This window comes from Lutjanus erythropterus, chromosome 17 (assembly GCF_056507025.1).
Source record: "Lutjanus erythropterus isolate fLutEry1 chromosome 17, fLutEry1.hap2, whole genome shotgun sequence".
Lineage (NCBI taxonomy): Eukaryota > Metazoa > Chordata > Actinopteri > Lutjaniformes > Lutjanidae > Lutjanus > Lutjanus erythropterus.
In genome coordinates this window covers 17,945,102-17,964,211 of record NC_139333.1, presented here as the reverse complement: position 1 = coordinate 17,964,211, position 19,110 = coordinate 17,945,102, and the positions used below count along the sequence as shown (strand labels likewise).

General features: G+C 38.8%; 1 protein-coding gene across 1 annotated transcript in view; it reads left to right on the top strand.

The window, feature by feature from the left end:
• LOC146312073 (SH3 and cysteine-rich domain-containing protein 2-like) overlaps window positions 1–19,110 on the top strand; it is a 35,226-nt gene that overhangs the window by 873 nt on the left and 15,243 nt on the right. Inside the window, exon 2 of the mRNA XM_084741419.1 lies at window positions 16,107–16,482. Coding sequence (XP_084597545.1) covers window positions 16,107–16,482 — 376 coding nt within the window. The remainder of the gene's footprint in view (window positions 1–16,106; window positions 16,483–19,110) is intronic.

The window sequence follows — 19,110 nt, the reverse complement described above, 5'->3', positions numbered from 1 at the left end:
AAGTTGGAGTGCTTTGTTTAAGATTTAATCAGATTTTAATCTTATTTTTGGGCTCGTGCAACCATCTGCTCTGTCTTTGAATTTTTAATTTTGCTACTGTAAATTGTTATGTCTTACGAAGCTAATTCTGTGGAGGCTGCAGGTCTTGTTGCATAACTCTAAGCCGCTTTAATTCTTGTAACTACCCTGACCTCAAAGTTAGAGGGCAGAGATTACATGGAGGTGCGTGAGTGCGTGCTTTCTTTGGCCATGTGCCATGAATACTTAAGAATATTCAAGAAAGCACGGTGTTTTCTTGAACTACTGTGATGAAACGAAGGCAGGTTGTTCCTTATTGACATCCTTGATGCAGGCAGAGTTTTAAAAAAAGATGTTTTGAGACTGTTTTTGTTGGATTTTCAGCTCAGTTTGAAATATTTTGGCCGTGCAGTAAATGTGTGAGGTACCTTTTTGGGGGCTTTGCATCATTTCTCTTGAAAAACCAGTGGGGCCATCACGTGACACATGGAGGCAAACAGATGGATTTATCTGCTATGGTCAAAAATGGCCCTTATTAACTTGACATTCCTCCCTTTCTCTGTGCAATATACTGATTTCTGATTCCTCTGCCCCAATGTTTCCCTGTCCACATATTTGCTGCAGGGATCATTTTGAGTAAACATACTTTATAACCATCTTGCATCTAGAGTTCACAAGATTTTTATGTATTCTGCTCGAAACAGTTGGAATAGTCTGCAAGTGGAATTCATATTAATAAATCTGAAATCAGAATTCAGAATTATTCAGGGCTCAACTATCAAGATTGCCCACTTGCCCAGGGCAAGTAAAATGCCATGTTGGGCAAGTAAATCTGGCAGCTCACTTGCCAGACAGAAGTGATAAGAAAAAAAAACTAAATTGTATTAGTTTGTATCAATTTATTAAGCAATTTTTCATGCAAAATGGCAGAAAATGCTGTTGTCATACTCTCAAATTAGGAGGTTTCCCACGTATCTTTGTTTATTATCATATAAACTGAATATCTTTGGGCTTTTGGACTGACAAAACAAGATATTTAAAGACAAAAAAATCAGACTGCGATTATTTTGATTGAAATTGTGATATGCAATAGGATTAGTGGGAATGATGATTTTTGCATTGCAATTCTTATTTTGAATTTTAGTTTCTGAAGAAAACTTTTAAAATCACGATGATGTGACATTGGGGTCTGTACCAAACAAACAAATGTGTTTTTTCATGTGGAGAATAACATTTGTCGGCCAGATCACCTCTGTCCCACTACAGTACTTCATATAGTGATATCTTGTCACACATTTTTAAAAATCAAGATATTACAATTTGTTTCTGTTTCTGCGATTTGGATGTTGCACTTGGCCATAGGGTGATTTAGATAATATTGCGATTGATTGTGCAGCTCAATCGATGGCAATGAAACTATGATTTATCGGTCAGCAGTCTGGTTTTGTAGTTTTTGGTTTGCAAGTTTGTATGTTGCCATTTTGGCTCTTGCAAGAGTTTTCCAACCTCAGGTTTCATAAAAATTAAATCAGCAATATACTAAAATAATGAGCATTTAAAACCAGCAAATACAGTCAGGGCTGCAGCTAATGGTTATTTTCATTATCGATCAATCCGTTAATCATTTTCTGGATTAATCGATTAGGTGTTTGGCCCATAAAATTTAGGAAAAAAGATTTTCAGTTTACTGTCATAGAGGACTAACCACAAAATATTCACATTTTCTTAAAGAATGACACAAAGCATTAATAGCTTATTGAAAAAGGTGGCAATTAATTTAATTGTTGATAACTGATTGGTTAATTAATAACTGAAGCTCTAAACACAGTTTCTGTGAAGCTCTTGGGGCTGAGCAGTTGCCTGCTTTGTTGGCAGTCCCAAAGTGTGCAAACCAATCTGATCTGTCTTGACAAAAAGTGAAGCTGAACTCCAAACTGAGACTCTTCTCAGTAAATTCTCACTCACTGACTTGAGCTAAATCTTCTGCATCACTTTTTTTTTTTTTCCAAATGTTCAAATGAGCTTTAAGAACAGCTTTAATTGCGGCAGAACAACAGATTTCATTAGTGCTGGCTTTTGTTGGTCCTCCTCACCACAGGGAGCTGGAACAGGCCTGGCTAGACGGACCTCTTGTTGTTTCTATTTGACTACAGACAACACAATGGATGGTGGGCGTTGAGGTGCTGCGTGAATTTATGAGCCAATCAGCTAGCAGATGTTTGCTGTGTCTTGCTAGGGGCTGGGTCATAATTCACACAAATGGCCATCCAGACAAAACAGAACTGGGAGGAAACAATCCTCTGAGCTGCGTCAGCCGTGCAGCCCTGTGTTTGCCAAGCCCATGCTGGCAGCCGCGACTGCTCCATATCCTGCAGAAGAAGAAGAATGGAAAGGGAAGAGGAGGGAAAGATTAAATGTGTGTTACAACTGGGGTCTCTTTTAGAGCAGTCTGCTCGAGGATATCTCTAGAGCTTCACTTGTCTCCTTCTGTCACTATCAATCTTCTCACTCCTCTCTTTGCTCTTTTCATTTCATAACAATTTCCACCTTTTCTCCTTCCATGTCTGTCTCTCTCTCTCTCTGCAGTCTTTTCTCGTCTCCTTGCAGGCTCTCTTCGTTCCCTCTCTGTCTCCACTGTCCCTCAGCTCTCGGAGTATTTATTACAGTGCTAAGTGGGCCTACCAGCTTTCTAGAGTGCTTCTAATAGAGGCAGTGACAGCCAATGAATAGTTATTCCACCTCCTCCACCTACAGGCAAGGTGATAGCTCCAAAAATATTATTATTCCTCGCTAATCACCTGGAGCACATGCCATTCAAGTGTCATGCATTTAGTAAGTTGTGGTAAAGTGGATCTCGAGGAAAGTTAGGAGTTTGGAAAAACAAAACAATGGTTAAATACCCCAAAGTCTGGAGATGGTTCTGCCTGGATATTTAAAATGTTAGTTGTAAGTCAAAGTCACACGAGCAATGTCATGAGCACTGTTGTTTAGGGCTGCGACAAATGATTATTTTCATTATCGATTAATGTTTTGAATATATTTTTCAAAGTAATTGATTAGTTGTTTGGTCCTTAAACTGTCAGAAAATGCTATTAGTGTCCTATATTGTCCAAAACCCAAAAATATTCAGTGTATTGTCATAAATGGGGACAGACTGAGAGGCAAAGTATAAGCTAATTTTATCTATAAAGGTGGGAAAGTTAGACAAAGTAGATTAAATAATACACACATATGATATGAGATGCGTTTATTTGATGTCTGGATGTTCATTTGGGCAAAATACTACACTGATATCAGAATACAGACCCTACATCTTAATATATTTTTAGTTTATCTACCTCTTTGAAATGAGGCTGAGACTTTATTCACCTATTTTCAAATTAACTGTATCAATCAATGTGAGGAAACACCTCTGTTTTTACCACTACACCTTTGATTTATTTATATTTTCCAGTATAACATTATGATGGTCAGTTTGAGAATTAATCTACAGTCAAGTGAAAGTCATTTGAAAATAAGCAAAATTTAATGTTAGCTGAGATTGCAGCTGCGCAGGACACCTTAAATCTAAGTGTATTTTCATAAACCGATGATCACAAAAAGATAAAAACTCGTCTCTAATTGAAGTTACAGTCAGGCATGAGGTCTCCTGTAGGTTTAATTTTGGGATTATGGCAAAGATTGGGTTAATAAACAACTTTTCAGGTCACAGTTTTGCTAGTATATCCAGAGAGTGATAAGAAGACCCAATGTGAGCTGACAAGAACACACATCAGGCACACAACACTGTGTATGATGAGGGAGGTAAGATTTTAGGGAGTCCCATCGTAAAATATGCACATTTGAGAAACTTGAATCAGAGGATTTGGACATTTTTTCTTAAAAAAAAAACACACAAAACCGTTCAATCAATTATCAAAGTGTAGTAGTTGACAACAAATGGACTGTGAACAAGGTTTCTTTTCCTGTTTTAAAATATACTGCTGCACAGTGTATGAGCATGCAAAAGAAAAATGCAGTTTATGGCGCATTTGTGAAGTGCTTCCACTTTTGGATGCAGCCTGTTGATGGCATTCTCTACAGGTGACATGGTCCTTTGTAATGTTTAACAATAATGATTGAGATATCACCCATGATGATGGTTTACACGTACATGTGGTGAAGAGTGGTATGGGAGCTACAAATTGCACTTCATCGCTCTTCTCATTGACAGGTCTAATGAGTGGTGGAGCAGGCACAGGTTTTTGATATACATACGTTTGATTAAGGACATTTCTGCATCTATTTATGGATAATTGTGGGAGTCGAATTCAAGCTAATTGACATGCACTAGTTTCCATAACAATTGAAATTCATGAAGCAGAATCAGGTATAGGCCTGGAGCTTTATAAATCTGAGCAGAAGAATGTGTATGTATATTTGTTTTTGTGCGCACACAGTTTTAGTTTGGAATCTACCGCTTTATGCATCTGGTCCCATGTCTTCTTCAGGAGTGTGGACCGGCACTGTGTCTCTCTCCATGTTGCAGGAGAACTTATAAGTAAGTGGGGTCAGGTTTGCATGCACAGGGAGAGTGGTGGCAGGGTTTGCCCAGAGGCGGTAAGAGAGGAGAGATGCAAACACTTGCACAGCTTGACAGAAGAAACAGGTTATGTATTTTAATGCAACACCAAACTATATTTGTATAAACTGTGTCTCATCCTGAATCTCATTTGAAAACCTATCCATACACCATAAAAAGTCAAGTCAAGATCTGTCTATTTAGTCTGTCTACTCTTCAACCAGTTGTGGTAAGCTGGGGAAAAAAAATCACATGTCTGTAGGTGAATTAAATAACCCAGCATGCACTGAGTGACTCTACTTAGTAGTGTCAACAGGTACTAATCATAGTTACGCAACATTACCAAGTAAATGAACTCCTGCAATTTGACCATTTCTTTTTCATATGAAGCTATATCGTTACTTTCACATATGCATGTTTCTGTATGTAATCAACATGTTACAACAGTTAACGGCATCAAATCTGCTACTCTTGTAATTTAGTTGGCTTCAAATGAGGCTTGATGGCCACAGTTTCTCTTGACTGTCTCAATATTAGTCCAACATTGCTCTAATCTGTGGGCACAGCCACATTAGCTACATGCTTGTGCCAAATTCAAAAGGATAACCTGTACAATAAACACTAAAACTTAAAACATGGCAAAAAGTGCAGCTTTCAAGTACCCATTAAATACAAACTGTCATTTTTATACTTCAGTGTTTGATTTGATTACACAAACAACTTATAATGTGTGAATTATTGATATTTAATGGTGATAGCAGGCAGATTTAGTTGTCTTTGGTGAGAGCCAGGCAAAGTGTTTCCCCCTGTTTCCGGTCCTAATGCTAAGCTACGGTAACTGGTTACTTCACATTTACCTTACTGACATCAGAGTGGTATTGATCTTCTCATCTAACCCTCAACAGGAAATCAAATAAGCATATTTCGCAAGATGTTGAATTATTTCTTTAAAGTCTACTTTTTTTTTATTAGTGGAGGAAATGAGAGCTGTGCTCAGAATGAGCTGCTACATAAAGTTTAATATTCACAAAAGACAGTGGGTGTAAATGCTGATAATGCAAGGTGCTGCTGCTGTGCCCCGGTCCGCAGGGCGTTCACACGGCCCATCGCTCTCTCAGCCAACACAAAGACGTTTTTATGAGCTAAAATGATGGCAACGGTTCCTCTCCGACTTTGCCCTTCACACTCACTTTCTCAGAGATCTCCTCCTTCTGCTGTTCTTCCTTATCAGCCTTTTTTCCTCCTCTCTTCATCTAATTAATTTCTTGCTCTCCTCTCCCAGAGTATGCATTTCCTTTCTCTTTTCTATTGACTGCAGCATGTTGAAATGAAACCCAAAACCTTGTCTTTTTCCACCTGCACTCCACCTCTCCTCATGTTTCTCACTATCCCTCCTTCCTTTCCTACATTGTTTTCTTTCTCCATGGCTCTGAGTGGCTGGCTGCTGATGGTTGCCTGAGTGCTTGAGAGGATAAGGATGATTTAAGAATAGGTTCTGCCAGGAATGAGAGAAACGGAGAGAAAGAGGAGAAGAGTGAAGTGCAAGTATGAGGAGAAAAGGAGGAGAGAGCAGATAAGAAACAGTAAAATAGAAGAGAATGTCGAATTAAGAAGAAAGACTAGAAGAAAAGAGGCGAGTGACAGCGAACAAACGGACAAACATTCCTTTCATATTTCACACCTTTCTTATATTCAGTTTATTTTTTAAATTACTTTTCATAAATATGAAAATATGAGACCAGTGAAATTCCAATCAATAATTAATGTGGGGTTGTTTGAGGTACTTATTGATAGTCAGCGTGTTACCTACAGTAGATGCTGTTCTGCACGCCCCCAGTTTGGAAAAGGAGGGAGGAGCACAAAGGCTGTGCAATATACGGCTGTGGACAGGGGCAGCAACAAAAGGTATTTTAACCACTTACAACAGGTCTGCCTAAAAAAAATTAATATCAGTTTAAGTGAACATTTAGTTACATTTAGAATATTTTCACCACTTTAACTTACCATCAGACAGCTTTGTCCAGTGGGAAACTGCTAATAAATGAGTCAAATATTGCTCTCTTCAAACCAACCAAACTCCATAGGCAAAATCAGTCATTTACCTTGCAGAACATGAGTTGCTGGTCTACCACTGTTTGATCTGTTAGTTTGTTTGTGCTATTGTGTGACTTTGGTGAATCTGAACTATCCTTTTAACACTGTAGTTGTGCAGTAACACAAACAGACTGACAGATTGAGGCAGCAACAAACCAGCATGTTGTACAGTGTAAAATGACTGATTTTGCCTTTGGGTTTCCTAGCAGAAAAGTCTGTATGACGGCAAAGTAAAGTGGTAAAAATAATTGAAATATAGCGTACACCTAAACTGACTGTTCATTGCTTATCTTTGGTGCCACTGCTACTCCAAAATAGGAGTGTGCTGATCAGCATAGTTGGGTAGTGCGCTGACTACTTTGAACAGAAATGTATAGTTGTAAACTGCAAAATGACTCTTTTATTTAATTAGTTTTGGACAAGTTTGACAGTGGTGACATTTAATTACTTCCTGTTTAACTTATGCATTGCTGTGTCAGTAGATAACTAAACCTCTTTAATGAGCAAATGCACAGAGCTTTTCTGATGTGTATGAGCATGTCTCTGTGCCATTCATATGATTATACTGTGTAGATGACATTTCTGAACAAAGCCTGTTTATTCTGCCTCCTTGTGTTTGTTTCTTCCATATCGCTGTTAGCAGGAGGATACATCACTCACCCGCCTAACTTCTGACAGACCGTGATATGTTTGTGTTTCTCCTGCCAGAATGATTGACTTGTACTGCTGACCTTTGATTCAAACTATAGTCTGCACATAAAACAGATACACAGAGACACAATGAGAGAGACAAGAAGAGACAGACATTCAGACATACAGAAAACACACAAAGAATAGGACATCAACACTGTCTCATCCAACATTTTCATACTTTACAGTTAGTAAGTTCTCCGTTGTGCTCATGCATCCAATGTTGACCCGATGCTGTTGTGATTAATGATGAAGTCATTGAATTACTGTCCTTGATTGAGCTCTGAAATGCTGCTGATCCAGCAGAGTGCCATGTGCAGTGTCAGGGTTAGAGCGGAGCCACTTGAGAATAAATATGGACTTTATTTAGTCCTTTGTTTAGTCCTGACCTTAGGCCGCTGCTTTAGAGACAGTTAACTTCTGAGGTTAGTCTGTCTCTGAAAGGCAAAGCTGTGGATGTAATGAAGTGGAAAAATTAAGTTACATAATGGATAGTTCTGATCTTCAGCTCTGAATGTCAGATTCACTTTGAAAAAACTTGAATAAAGTGCACCTTTGACTGCAAAACTGATTAATACTCGACAAAAACTCAATCATAAAGAGGTGAGGTTGCTTAGCAGCCATGATGTGACTTTATTATAAACATTTCAAGAGTGCATTGCTCGTAAGTTGAAATTATGTTTAATTATTAAAGTTTAAAAATAATTGTCTAGACTTTCCCACCAAGTTTAAGACTGTGGTTTATCAACTGAATAATTCATCCCCAGCGTAGAAGACTTCTCCTTCCTACACATTTGTCCCACATTTATCTGAGATAAAGATTTCTGAACATACTTAAAAGTCAGTAAAGACAGTTGCTTTTAATAATGATCTTCTCCTGCACCCTACATAACTCATTGTTTCTCTCTGCTCTTTCACTGTATATGAATCGACTTACAAAGCTTTATGAAGCCATTCAGGTTTGAGGGGGTCTAAGCAGCAAAAACTCACAGTGAAATGAGTTAAGTGACTTAAGTACTCAGTCACTTCGATGTACATTAAGGGGATTTGTTGAAGTGGAGTTGTATGAGGTACCTATCCATAACCAGTGATTTGCAAACTAGGCTCGGGCAGCATGTATTTTTTCATACCTTCAGTCCTTCCTGACCCTTATATCGGGGTATTAAGGTGGTAGAAGCTGCACTACAATACAGTGTCTTCCTATCAGTTTAATAGAAAGAGAAGCATTTGTATTTAGGGTGGTATTGAAAATGATACCGTCAGGATTTCTTAATACCCTGGTATACTGTAATACCTTTATGCCACCCAAGCCTTTTACCTACAGTAGATGGTGGTTGGCACGTTGTTTGGACAGGCAGCATGAGCACCGATATAGGAAGCTAAAAAAACATACTGCTGCTTATCTTGCTGTCAAATAGCCTTTTCCAACGGGAAAAACGCTACTATATAAGCTGTTGTGTTGCTCTTTCCAAAGCCACCAGACTCCTTCAGCAAGATTAGTTTGGATTCACCAAAGTCACACAATAACACAAAGAAACTAACAGATCATGGTAGCAGTGGACCAGGGGGGTCCCAGTTGGACTGAGCTACATCTGCAGCTGCTCACATTGGGCTTTCCTCACCAAAATTCAAGAAGTATCCTAGTTTAGAAGTAAATATGATGCACGTTACGTTTAGGGATGGGAATCTCCTTGTCAGATTTAATCTATGTGTTCTTTACTAAATGAATAGAAAAGGGGGGACATTTCTCTTACTCCAGTTTCTGTGGAAAATGATATGAAACCTAACAGGCAAATGAAATAGTCTTTTTTAAAAAGTTAACTGCATTAATTAAAGAAATCATACAGTCTCCCGCCTGAGTGTTATACTGTGTACAGTGTTATTAACATTATGTCTCCAGCACTTTGAGCTCTGAGGAAAGACATCACTGTCCAAGATGCAGAGCAGGGGCAGAGTTTTTGAGGTGAAACAAACTGAGCAGAGAGTTATTTTCTTGACCACAGAGTTGGTTAAAGTTGTTTAATGCTGCAGTGTGTGTCACTCAGCTGCTCTTGTTTGTGAAAGCTGATCGCGGCTCCACCTCGTTCACATCTAAGAAGTTGCATAAAAAGTATTCACAGTACACCTCATGTTCCCCTCATAAACAAAATTATATTGTACACTAAGTCAGAACATTCTTGTAACTGCTGCCTTTTGAGAGGAAGTGCATATCTCCCTGTTAGTGCTGATAGTTAACAATTTCATTAACATTAAGAAAATCGATTTTTGACATTTATAAACCAATTCAGAATCTTCCTTGTCTGCATCGAGATGCATCTAACAATCGAGTATTTCCCCCACCAGTAATTAAAACCCTAATTTTCTGATTTTGCTTCTTCATAATAAAAGCTTATAGACAACAAAATAATAGGTGTCTTTTATTGTGAAGAACTTCTAAAGCCAGTTGCTAAAGCAAACTGAGCTGACACACCGAGTCAAACCAATTCAGGCAGCATGTGTGTATGACAAAGGACCGAAAGAGGCAACTTGCCTTCATTGCCTCTGTCGAAAAGGGGTGAAAATTTGCATGTCCACCAGGGTGTCATGTTTACATCGTTGGCATTCACAGCTGGAGTCGATAAATACCCACGACTATTGTGGAGTCATTTGCCAATTGTACCCTTTCCCACTGGAGACAAAGGCCAGATGTTAGTGGATGACTGTTTTTTTTTTTTTAATCCAGCCCAAAACTGGGCTTTTGTTACTCAAATTAAAAGCTAATATCTTTCAGTAGTAGCTCACAGTTGAATCAATGTGTGTGTTAATTGTAAGATAATAAAGACTCAGTTGTTAATGAAAGGGTAACCAACTTGTTAAGAGCAGTCCAATGAGTGTTGCTCTTTCACCATTGAGTGAAAATCAAAGAGCACTTGTAGCAGTCACCTAATGCTAACAGCCAAAGCTCCTTGTGCAGTTAAGCCTTTTAAATGGCTGGATTTGGAAATGCAAGCTTCTTTTGCTGCACACCCAGACAAGAAGCTTGTGAGCTGAAGTCTTTGCTAGCAAGAGGCTCAAGAAACAGCCCTTCAAACAACAGCCAGATATTTGGGAGCCACACAAAGAGCTGTGAATGTGACAATGACGGGGGGGATAGAGAATAATTCATCTGGATTCACACCTTTTCTTTCACCTAAGATATTAACATATAGTGTCATTGTTCACAGAGACACCTCTGGTTCATTTTAGGTTCCCTTTCTCATCTGGAAAATCCTTTTAAAAAAGCCTTTTTTAGCTTGTCCTGAAATCTGTGAGTTTGTAATGGCCTCAGTCCATAAACTCTTGAGTTATTTGAATTGAAAAGTTTCAACATGGCATAAGTTAGTGAGCAACACAGTGGAAATCAAAGGAAGTGATATATTTGTAAAAGAAATTAAAATACAAACAACTTCACTTCTTATAAGTGCTTTTTGGATAGTGTGAATTCCTTAGGATGCTACTTAAAATCCCTTTTAAAGAGATGTAAAGAGTAAATATATTTTCTGTATTGAAACAGTGTAGTTAAACTGTCGGTTCTGCACTGTTCTAGGGAGTTTTCAATTTGTTCCCAGCCCTCTGATCAGCGATGCAGCTTGTGCAGTGAAGCATTACAACTCTGCATTCGCACAAAAGGTCGTTTTAGCAGGTGCACTTTTACCTAACGTGGTCCAGCTGGAACAATGCCTAATGAGGTCATCTTTAATTCAAAGCTCAGGTCACTGCGAGAAGAATGCCAAACTTAATCAGTTTCCTGTGTGTAATACTTTGAATATCATCAGCGGGGACAGAGATGTCCTGAGAAAAACACTGCAGTGGGAAAGAGCTGGCACACACTGGGGAGTAAGCTGCTCAACCATGTCCCAGCTGCAGATACAAACAGAAACTGATGGCCATTTAAGAAGTGCACTGGATATACTGAACTAAAAAGAACTGCACATTTGACATTAACGTTGTAGGAATCAGAGTATTGACTTTTGGATCATATAATATATTCATGTTTAATCAATGAATGTGTAATGGCATGTGCATTAGGACACACCCACAGCTTTGGCACTGTTCAACTGTAACTCATGCCAGACTAAGCATAAAACAAGATACTACAACTGTGCTGTGATTGGCTAGTATTTGTCACCGCGGCGGTCTTTGTGACTGCCAGAAACCTTCTTACTTTGTGAAACAGTCTATTTTTTAATCTAAACTGTGACCTTTTCCTAAACACAACCACATAGTTTTGGTGCCTAAACCTGACCAAACTGTGACTGAAAACTAACAATTAAAAAAATAATCAGTGAAATAAGTCTAAAGAAAATCGGCAGTGACTCACATCAGGACCAGGACATCTCAGCAGCATGATAATATTTAGTTTAAAATGGTATTTTGATACATTGAGCCTCCTTCAATTTGAGAAATGCAGTAGGTATTTTGATAAAATTTCAAATAACCGTTCAGCCCTGGGCTGTAGCGTGTTTTAGCTGCTCTTCTCACCTTTACCCTCGTGGACTCTGAGTAGATTATTTACCGTCTTGGGAAGTTAATGCAGACTTTTGACTGGTGATACTTTGTTTGTTTGTTAGGGATAATCTGACAGGCTAAGCTAGTCTGTACCTTTGTCAATTCCATGTCATTGTTACTGTGCTAAACATTTTTTTAATAGTTTTAGTATAGCTATTGTTTAAGATATTTTATCTTTTTTATTTGTAATCCCTGTCATCAAAGACCATGTGTACAGATTGATTAAAAGATAGAGTACATTGTGTTCAGTTTTAGAAAGTTTAATCCTCTTTTCTTGCTCGTAACTGCATCTGCGACTGCGTTGTAGTGGCAGCAGGATGACTTTTCGCCTTTCACAGGCATCTTGTGTGAACCCACCCCCCCGCTTCTTAATCATTAATTTATCCAGGCATTCCTCACAACAGCCTATTTATAGAAGCCTTCACCCAACATCTCTGCGCTCTGTGCTCATTTTTAAACGGTCGAAGAACAGGGCTGAGACGTCTGCTCTGTCTCTTCACTGTACCGCATGCCTGTCAGAGGTGTGATAGAGACGGGCCCTGGTGCATTGTTGGGCTTTCAAAGACGACGGGGGTTGATGGTGGTGGTGAGGTATTTTCAGTCTCTTCTCTCACTGTGCTCTTTCTCCCTTTTCTCCCCTCTGTTTTACCTATTTTTACCTCACTTTCTTTGACTGGCCTCATACTCTTCTTTCAGTCTTAGCTTCATCTTCGTCCTCAAACCCCACCGTTCTGTTCTAGTACACTACTCGCAGTACTGTGATGAGCTAATTGCTGTCAGTAGTTCAGACTGTGATGGGTCCCCAGTTCTGTGATCCATAAATAGACTTCCCAAAACCTTACAGAGACACACAAGAGTGCCATGGAGAAACACAGAGATTTGCATTCATTAGAACTGTGCTTTTGATTTCAGGGATATAAGACGCCACAGTGAAGCCAGTTTATACAGCAGCTATACATTATAACACAAAGCCACACATGTATGATAAAAGTAACCATGAAGGACAGAGGTGATCAAGATAACAGTGCATCTGCAGAGTGATGCCCTGCAGCTCCTAAATTTCAGAAGCTCAGGCAGCTGCAGTAATGTTTTTGTTGTATTAATACTTTAACTGATTGCACTGATATGGATATACCTGATGGCAGAAGAGCCCCGACTCCTAATGAGCACAGCCGGGGAGATTCTGGCAATAGTTTATGCAACCACTCTCCTATACATTTGACTACTTGCTCCCATAAAGGAAAAACAAATGAACAACCCCACAGTAATTGAAGAAAAGTACTGCATGTACAAATTGTCATTTGAAACCATGCAAACCGTTACCACAAAGTTGTGAGCACACTTTTGTCTAGATAAATATCATTATATTTTGTAGCACTAATATTTTACTTAATTGGAGGTAAGAACGCTAATCAAAACTTTAAACTGCTCCAGACCAAAGTAACAAAATGGACATTGATGTCCACATATTTCTGACCACCCATAGTACTTTAGCTTGGCCCAGTGATGAACTGTGAAACAGCCCAGAGCAGCTGCCAAGCTGCAAAAGCTACATTGCATCTTTGCAGTCATAAAACACTTCAGCTATTTCTTTGACTGCTTAAACTTTATGGGAAAGGAAAAGTAGGATAGTGAAGATACAAAACTAAGCTTCCAATTTAAAGATCCACAGATGAACTGTATAAAACCAGCCACTAAAATATTAGTAGTTCAACAATTATTTGTTTTAATGCTTTCATCAATGCACATCTATAGACATTATATATTTTAAAGGAAATTTAACTGTGCAAATGCTGAAGCACTGGCTCATGTTAATATGAAAGTTTGTTTTTCATTATTATTCAACCCTTGTAAAATGACTTGGAAATACATTTTATTCCTTTCTTTTTATTCTTTTATTTCTTTATCTTAAGATTTGTCCTGTTTCCTTAATCTTTGTAAAAGCCCAGGGAGGTATATTGAGCTATTGATTATCAGTCATGTGTTGCCTAGTCCGTGTCTAAAAGAAATTGTTCCTTTTCCCCTGGAACTGGAGCACAGGGCGGCCTTCAAAACAGAGAAGATTAACAAAGTCCGACAAGTTAAAAATCTAATAGAGAGGAACATCCATTACCGAATGGGCCACCGGTCGAGCCAAGAAAAGGCCATTAAGGAAAGCTTGGACTCAGCTCCCTGTAGAAAACATTTACGGGAGGCACTCACTAATGAGTCAACACAGAGGACTCTTTTCATCACTCAAACTAATTGGCATCTGTGAATCTGTAGCTTAAAGAAGAAAAAGGGGAACCTGTTCAATGCTATTGATCGAACTTTCTGCGAAGGAGTGAGATGGGTGATGTGGTGGCTTTCAAAGCTCAAAGGTGCACTATACATGATGAGCACGCTACCATCAAAAAGAATTATATAAAACATACATAACGGACGCTTGGTTTTTGTAGAAGAGATAAAATGTCTGGATTTTTGCTACTACACTACAAGCAGAAACATTTTAACGCCGCAAAATAAACAAAACGCAGAATGAAATAAAAATCTGTACAACTTTGAAGTTTATGGCAAGACTCTGGATATCAAAACATCCTCAACCCAGACGCTAATGAGCTCTGTGTAAACTGAGGAGGTGCTCTTCAGTCTCAGGGACCTATTACATCCTTGCCCTCGTTCTCCAGGCCATTTTCTTGATGTATGAGCCCATCGCGGTTATTATTATCCATATATTGGCTCCCGTTGCTCCTAAGTCCCTGTAATTGTTTGTCATTATCAGTTCCCCCTTTATTGTGGCCAGCAGCACTGGGATGGCAAGCGTGCGGGAAATGGAGGCTGGCAGAGTCAAAGATAAACACAGTGTTTGCCGCGCATCACTGACTGCATCAAGTGCGAAGGTGCAGGCCGCTCAATAAAACTAATCAAACGTGAATTTTAAGGGGTATTGACTTGCGTGGATTCGCAAGGGATGGCAAATTTGTGATCTAAGGAAAGAGGGGAAAAAGCTGAAGATGGAGGATCAGAAGCCAGCCTGGCAGGGCGAGGACAGTCAGAGGGCAAAGCTAACAGACTGCTGCTTAACAGACTGATTTTTTTTTTTTCTTTAAACACTGCACATCCCTTCAAGCTAGATGCGTCTATTGTTCATGCTGTACATCTCACTCATTGCACATTTAAAGTAGTTAAGTAAAGTTTTAATCAGTCATCATTTTAGGGCAGGATCACAGGGACCATAAATGCCATGTGTTCTCTGTTTGGCCTTATGTCAGCCTTTTGTAACCGAAGGCCCGCTTCTGATTTTTAAAACATTTCCAAGGACCATCTTCTTAAATATATTAGAAAAAAAAACATGACATGACAAAAGACACTGTGCTTTCTGCTCAGCATCACTGCCTGCAGTTATGAATCTAAATTTAATGTCTTCAGGGTCACATTTCCTCACCACACACCTCAGATCGTTTACTGGTGCAGTGTTGTCTCCAACATCACTTTTTGGTTTCAAAAACTGATTTTGTGTCACTGCATCCAGGAGAACATTAACTAGCTAACAGTGGTGAAACACTTTGATGGTGATTCAGAGGTAACTAGTCACTGAAATTATGCATTTTAATTTAATGTTTTTTAATTGTTGTGACTTCTGGAGCACATACAATCTATATATATAAAAATAACTTGTAAATCACTGCTCACTTTACTTTGTACCTGCAGTATGACAATACAATTTAATCTAAACTAACCTAAATTTATGATTTAAAAGCCCCTCACAACTTGTTAGGGAAAAGTCAAAGTTACTTATCATTTGAGGTTCACACAAAAACCTACCTGTGTGGGTGTCATTTCAGATCAGATTTAATTGGCAGGAAACAAGCAAAAAAAATCACACAATTTATGACATGTTGCTCTTTTGGGATTGGTGCATCAAAGTACATGTCATCACTTTTCTCCTCCTGAGCCCACCCACTTCAGACCTAAGAGCACAGAGAACAATAATAAAAAAAATCTTGCACGTAAAATAACAAAATATTTTCTGTTTATATAGAATCAAATCTTCCACAGCGAGGAACTTACTGATAAAATACGTTTCTTGGCCTTTAAGACTTTTTGCGTACTTAATGCGGTTTGCTCTTACTTCACTTTGTGTGTATGATTTGTGTTTTAAAATTCTCAGGTTGTAATTTGACATACTCTACAACGCCACCTAAACATCTTCTCTTTTGATTTTTTTGTCTTTCAGTTGCAGCGATTGAAGCGCTCCCTCTCCTTCAAATCTGTCATGCGCAGCAAGAGTGTAGACAACTTTTTCCAGCGCAGTAACGGCGACTCCCGCCACCCCTCAGCCATCATCACCACACCTCCACCCGTGTCATCTCCTCCTCCCCTGTCCGAGTCCCCCCTGGCCTACGAGCGCTCTCCCTCCCACTCCCCGTCTCTCAGCCCCAACCCCTCGTTGTCGTCACGTTCACCTTCTGTCAGTCCCTCGCTGTCTGTGACCTCCAAAATCCAGCCAAAGTCTCAGGTCCAGCCAGTGCAGCCGGTCAAGACCCACTGTTTTCAGGAGCACGTCTTCCGTCGGCCTACCAGCTGCCAGCGATGCAAACACATGATCCAAGGTGGGTCAGTTGTACCACTAACTTCAAAAACAATGCATTCTTGGAAAGTATGCAGCCATGTTGAGACAGGTGTGCCTGAATCTAACCAAAATGAGTGAAGTTCACCATATCTTACTGTTCTTTTGATGCATACAAGGGTTTTTTGTGACCCGTGGAGAAAAAGCATGTGTTCCAAGAGGTGAACATCACCATTATCACAGAAATAAGTTGGTTATATGATACTGCTGTATGCTAGGTTGGTCAATCTTCTGTACCAGGCTGAATCAAAGTGCTTCTCACCAATGCACAAAGATATCAGTTAAAAAGGGTCTTGGTCTAACATCAGCTTTAAAGAATTAGTCCAACCAAATCACCCTAAACATATTTTTTTCACTTACCACGTGTGGTATTTGCCCATCCAGATTTTTGGGGTTTTGGGTAATGAAGTAGATTATTCGTAGTTTTCAAAGAATTAAAAATCATTACAACATACAAATCAAACTTATTATTTTTTTTAGCGTTTAACACAAAAACCTAGCTTACCTGCCCCATCAGAACTGTGTGGGCATGGTTTAATTTGATTTATTTGAAAGTATGGCTGGGTGATATCGCTTATAAATAATATCTCAACATTTTTTGGCTATTCCCAACAGTATATAAAGTAGTTCAAATTAAACTTAAACATCTACAGCAGTAATGGAAAATACATATTAATGCAGCAGTAATATTAATCTAAAACCATCATATATTATATAATTTATATAAGATATCAGTTAAAAATTAGGTTGGTGGAACATGAGCTTTAAAGGGTCAGTTCACCCAAATCTCACGTACCACATGAGGGTTTTTTTTATCCATGCTGACAGTTTGCTTAGGTTTTTCCACCGGGACACTTTACCTAAAATAATGAAACATTTTGTTTGCGGTTCTTAAAGGACTAAAGCTGTTCACTCAGGATAATACACAAATCTCACCACTGAACGTCTGTTATGGGTCTATTTCCTGAGCAGAAATTGTCCCAATGAAAATTATTGACAGACAGGAAGCTCTGTGGGTCAATCTTGTTTACATGCCTCCTCTGGGAACTGTATCGCCTTTTCTTACAATAGGTAACACTGACATTTCTCAGCTGCAGCATGCATCTAAACCAGTTGGAGCTCCTGTAAAAAATGCGATGGACAGTAGCTTTCACCAAATAGTACTAAAACAGAATTTATATGAATCATATGCAAGTAACTACTTGGTGGATCAAGAACCAAACTTAACAGTTTATTAATCACTTTGATAACCAGAAAATGATCTCTGTTTTACCTCTTTTAACAAACTAACAGAGACACTGCACCTGATTCATAATCAATTATAGAAAGAACCAAGTGTCGGTCCTAGTATAGTGTACACGTCAGCTGGCTTCGGTCTTCTGGCTGCCTGCAGATCAGGATCAATTCAGGATTGTGATGATTGTGTACAGAGAAGACATTTGTGAACTCTGAGTGCTTAATTACTGGCAGAACTGTTCTGCCTTCTGACCATTTTTAAGATCATATTGATCAGACACACTTCAAGGAGCTTACTGTGCTTTCACTGCTGTGGCTTATATGCTTTAGATGAGACTTCTCATTTAAAAAGCGGTACATATGGTCACCAATATAAACTGTTTAAACTGTCTGAATTTATATAGACTGAACATTTCTTATCTAGTCTAGCATTTTGTGGCATTTACTCTAGGAAAGAGCCGCACAAATAATTTACATACTGTAATTTACCTTGTGATATACAGGGCAAGTTCAGATTCAAGTACCTGTAGGTAAACTTGGTTGCAGTAGAGGACAGGACATTCTTCTCAACACATTTTACACACAGACAAAGACAAACATGATAAAAGTACTCAAAGGCTCCAAAGACTTAAAAACTGGGAAATAACCATAAATCATTCAAACAAATAAATAAAGTAAACAATATAAACGCAGGTTAAAATAAATAAACATTGCTTTTATAGTATCTGTGCAATGTTGCTGCGACTTGCTCATCTGAGTGATGGCTGCTGGGACAAAGCTTTTCCTAAACCACTTTGTTCTGCACCTTGGGATTATCAACCTGCGTCAGAAGGAAGAAGCTGAAATTGGCTCAACAAGTCTTTTCAATTTAATGTTTGAAGCACCTGTAATTGCATACTTGAAAGGAAAACAGACACAAATCTAGATAATGTGGTTTGAGAACACCATTAAAGAAAAAAATGCACCATTCACAATAGGACTGCACAATATGGTAAAATAAATAAATAGAAATGTTGCAATCAGTGTTTTTTGCATAGTGCTGTTGCATCATGCTTTTTTTGCACTTTTTGGGGTCTGTGGCAAACAAACATGGTTTCTTACATCAGGAGAACAACATTTGCAGGCAGGGACATCTCTATAGCACCACAGTACTCCACTATAATGCTGTTTTGTTGCAGATTTGAAAATTGCAGCTTCTTTGATTTGGATATTGCACTTGGCCATATTGTTATTTTGATAATATTTTAATTAATTGTGCAGCCCCGGACTACATTTTACACACCTGATAAGTGCAGTTCGCTGTGGCCTTAACCTGTTGCTGGCAGCATAAATACTGGCAGCTTTCTTCAGGTTTTGTGTGTTAAAGTTAATTATT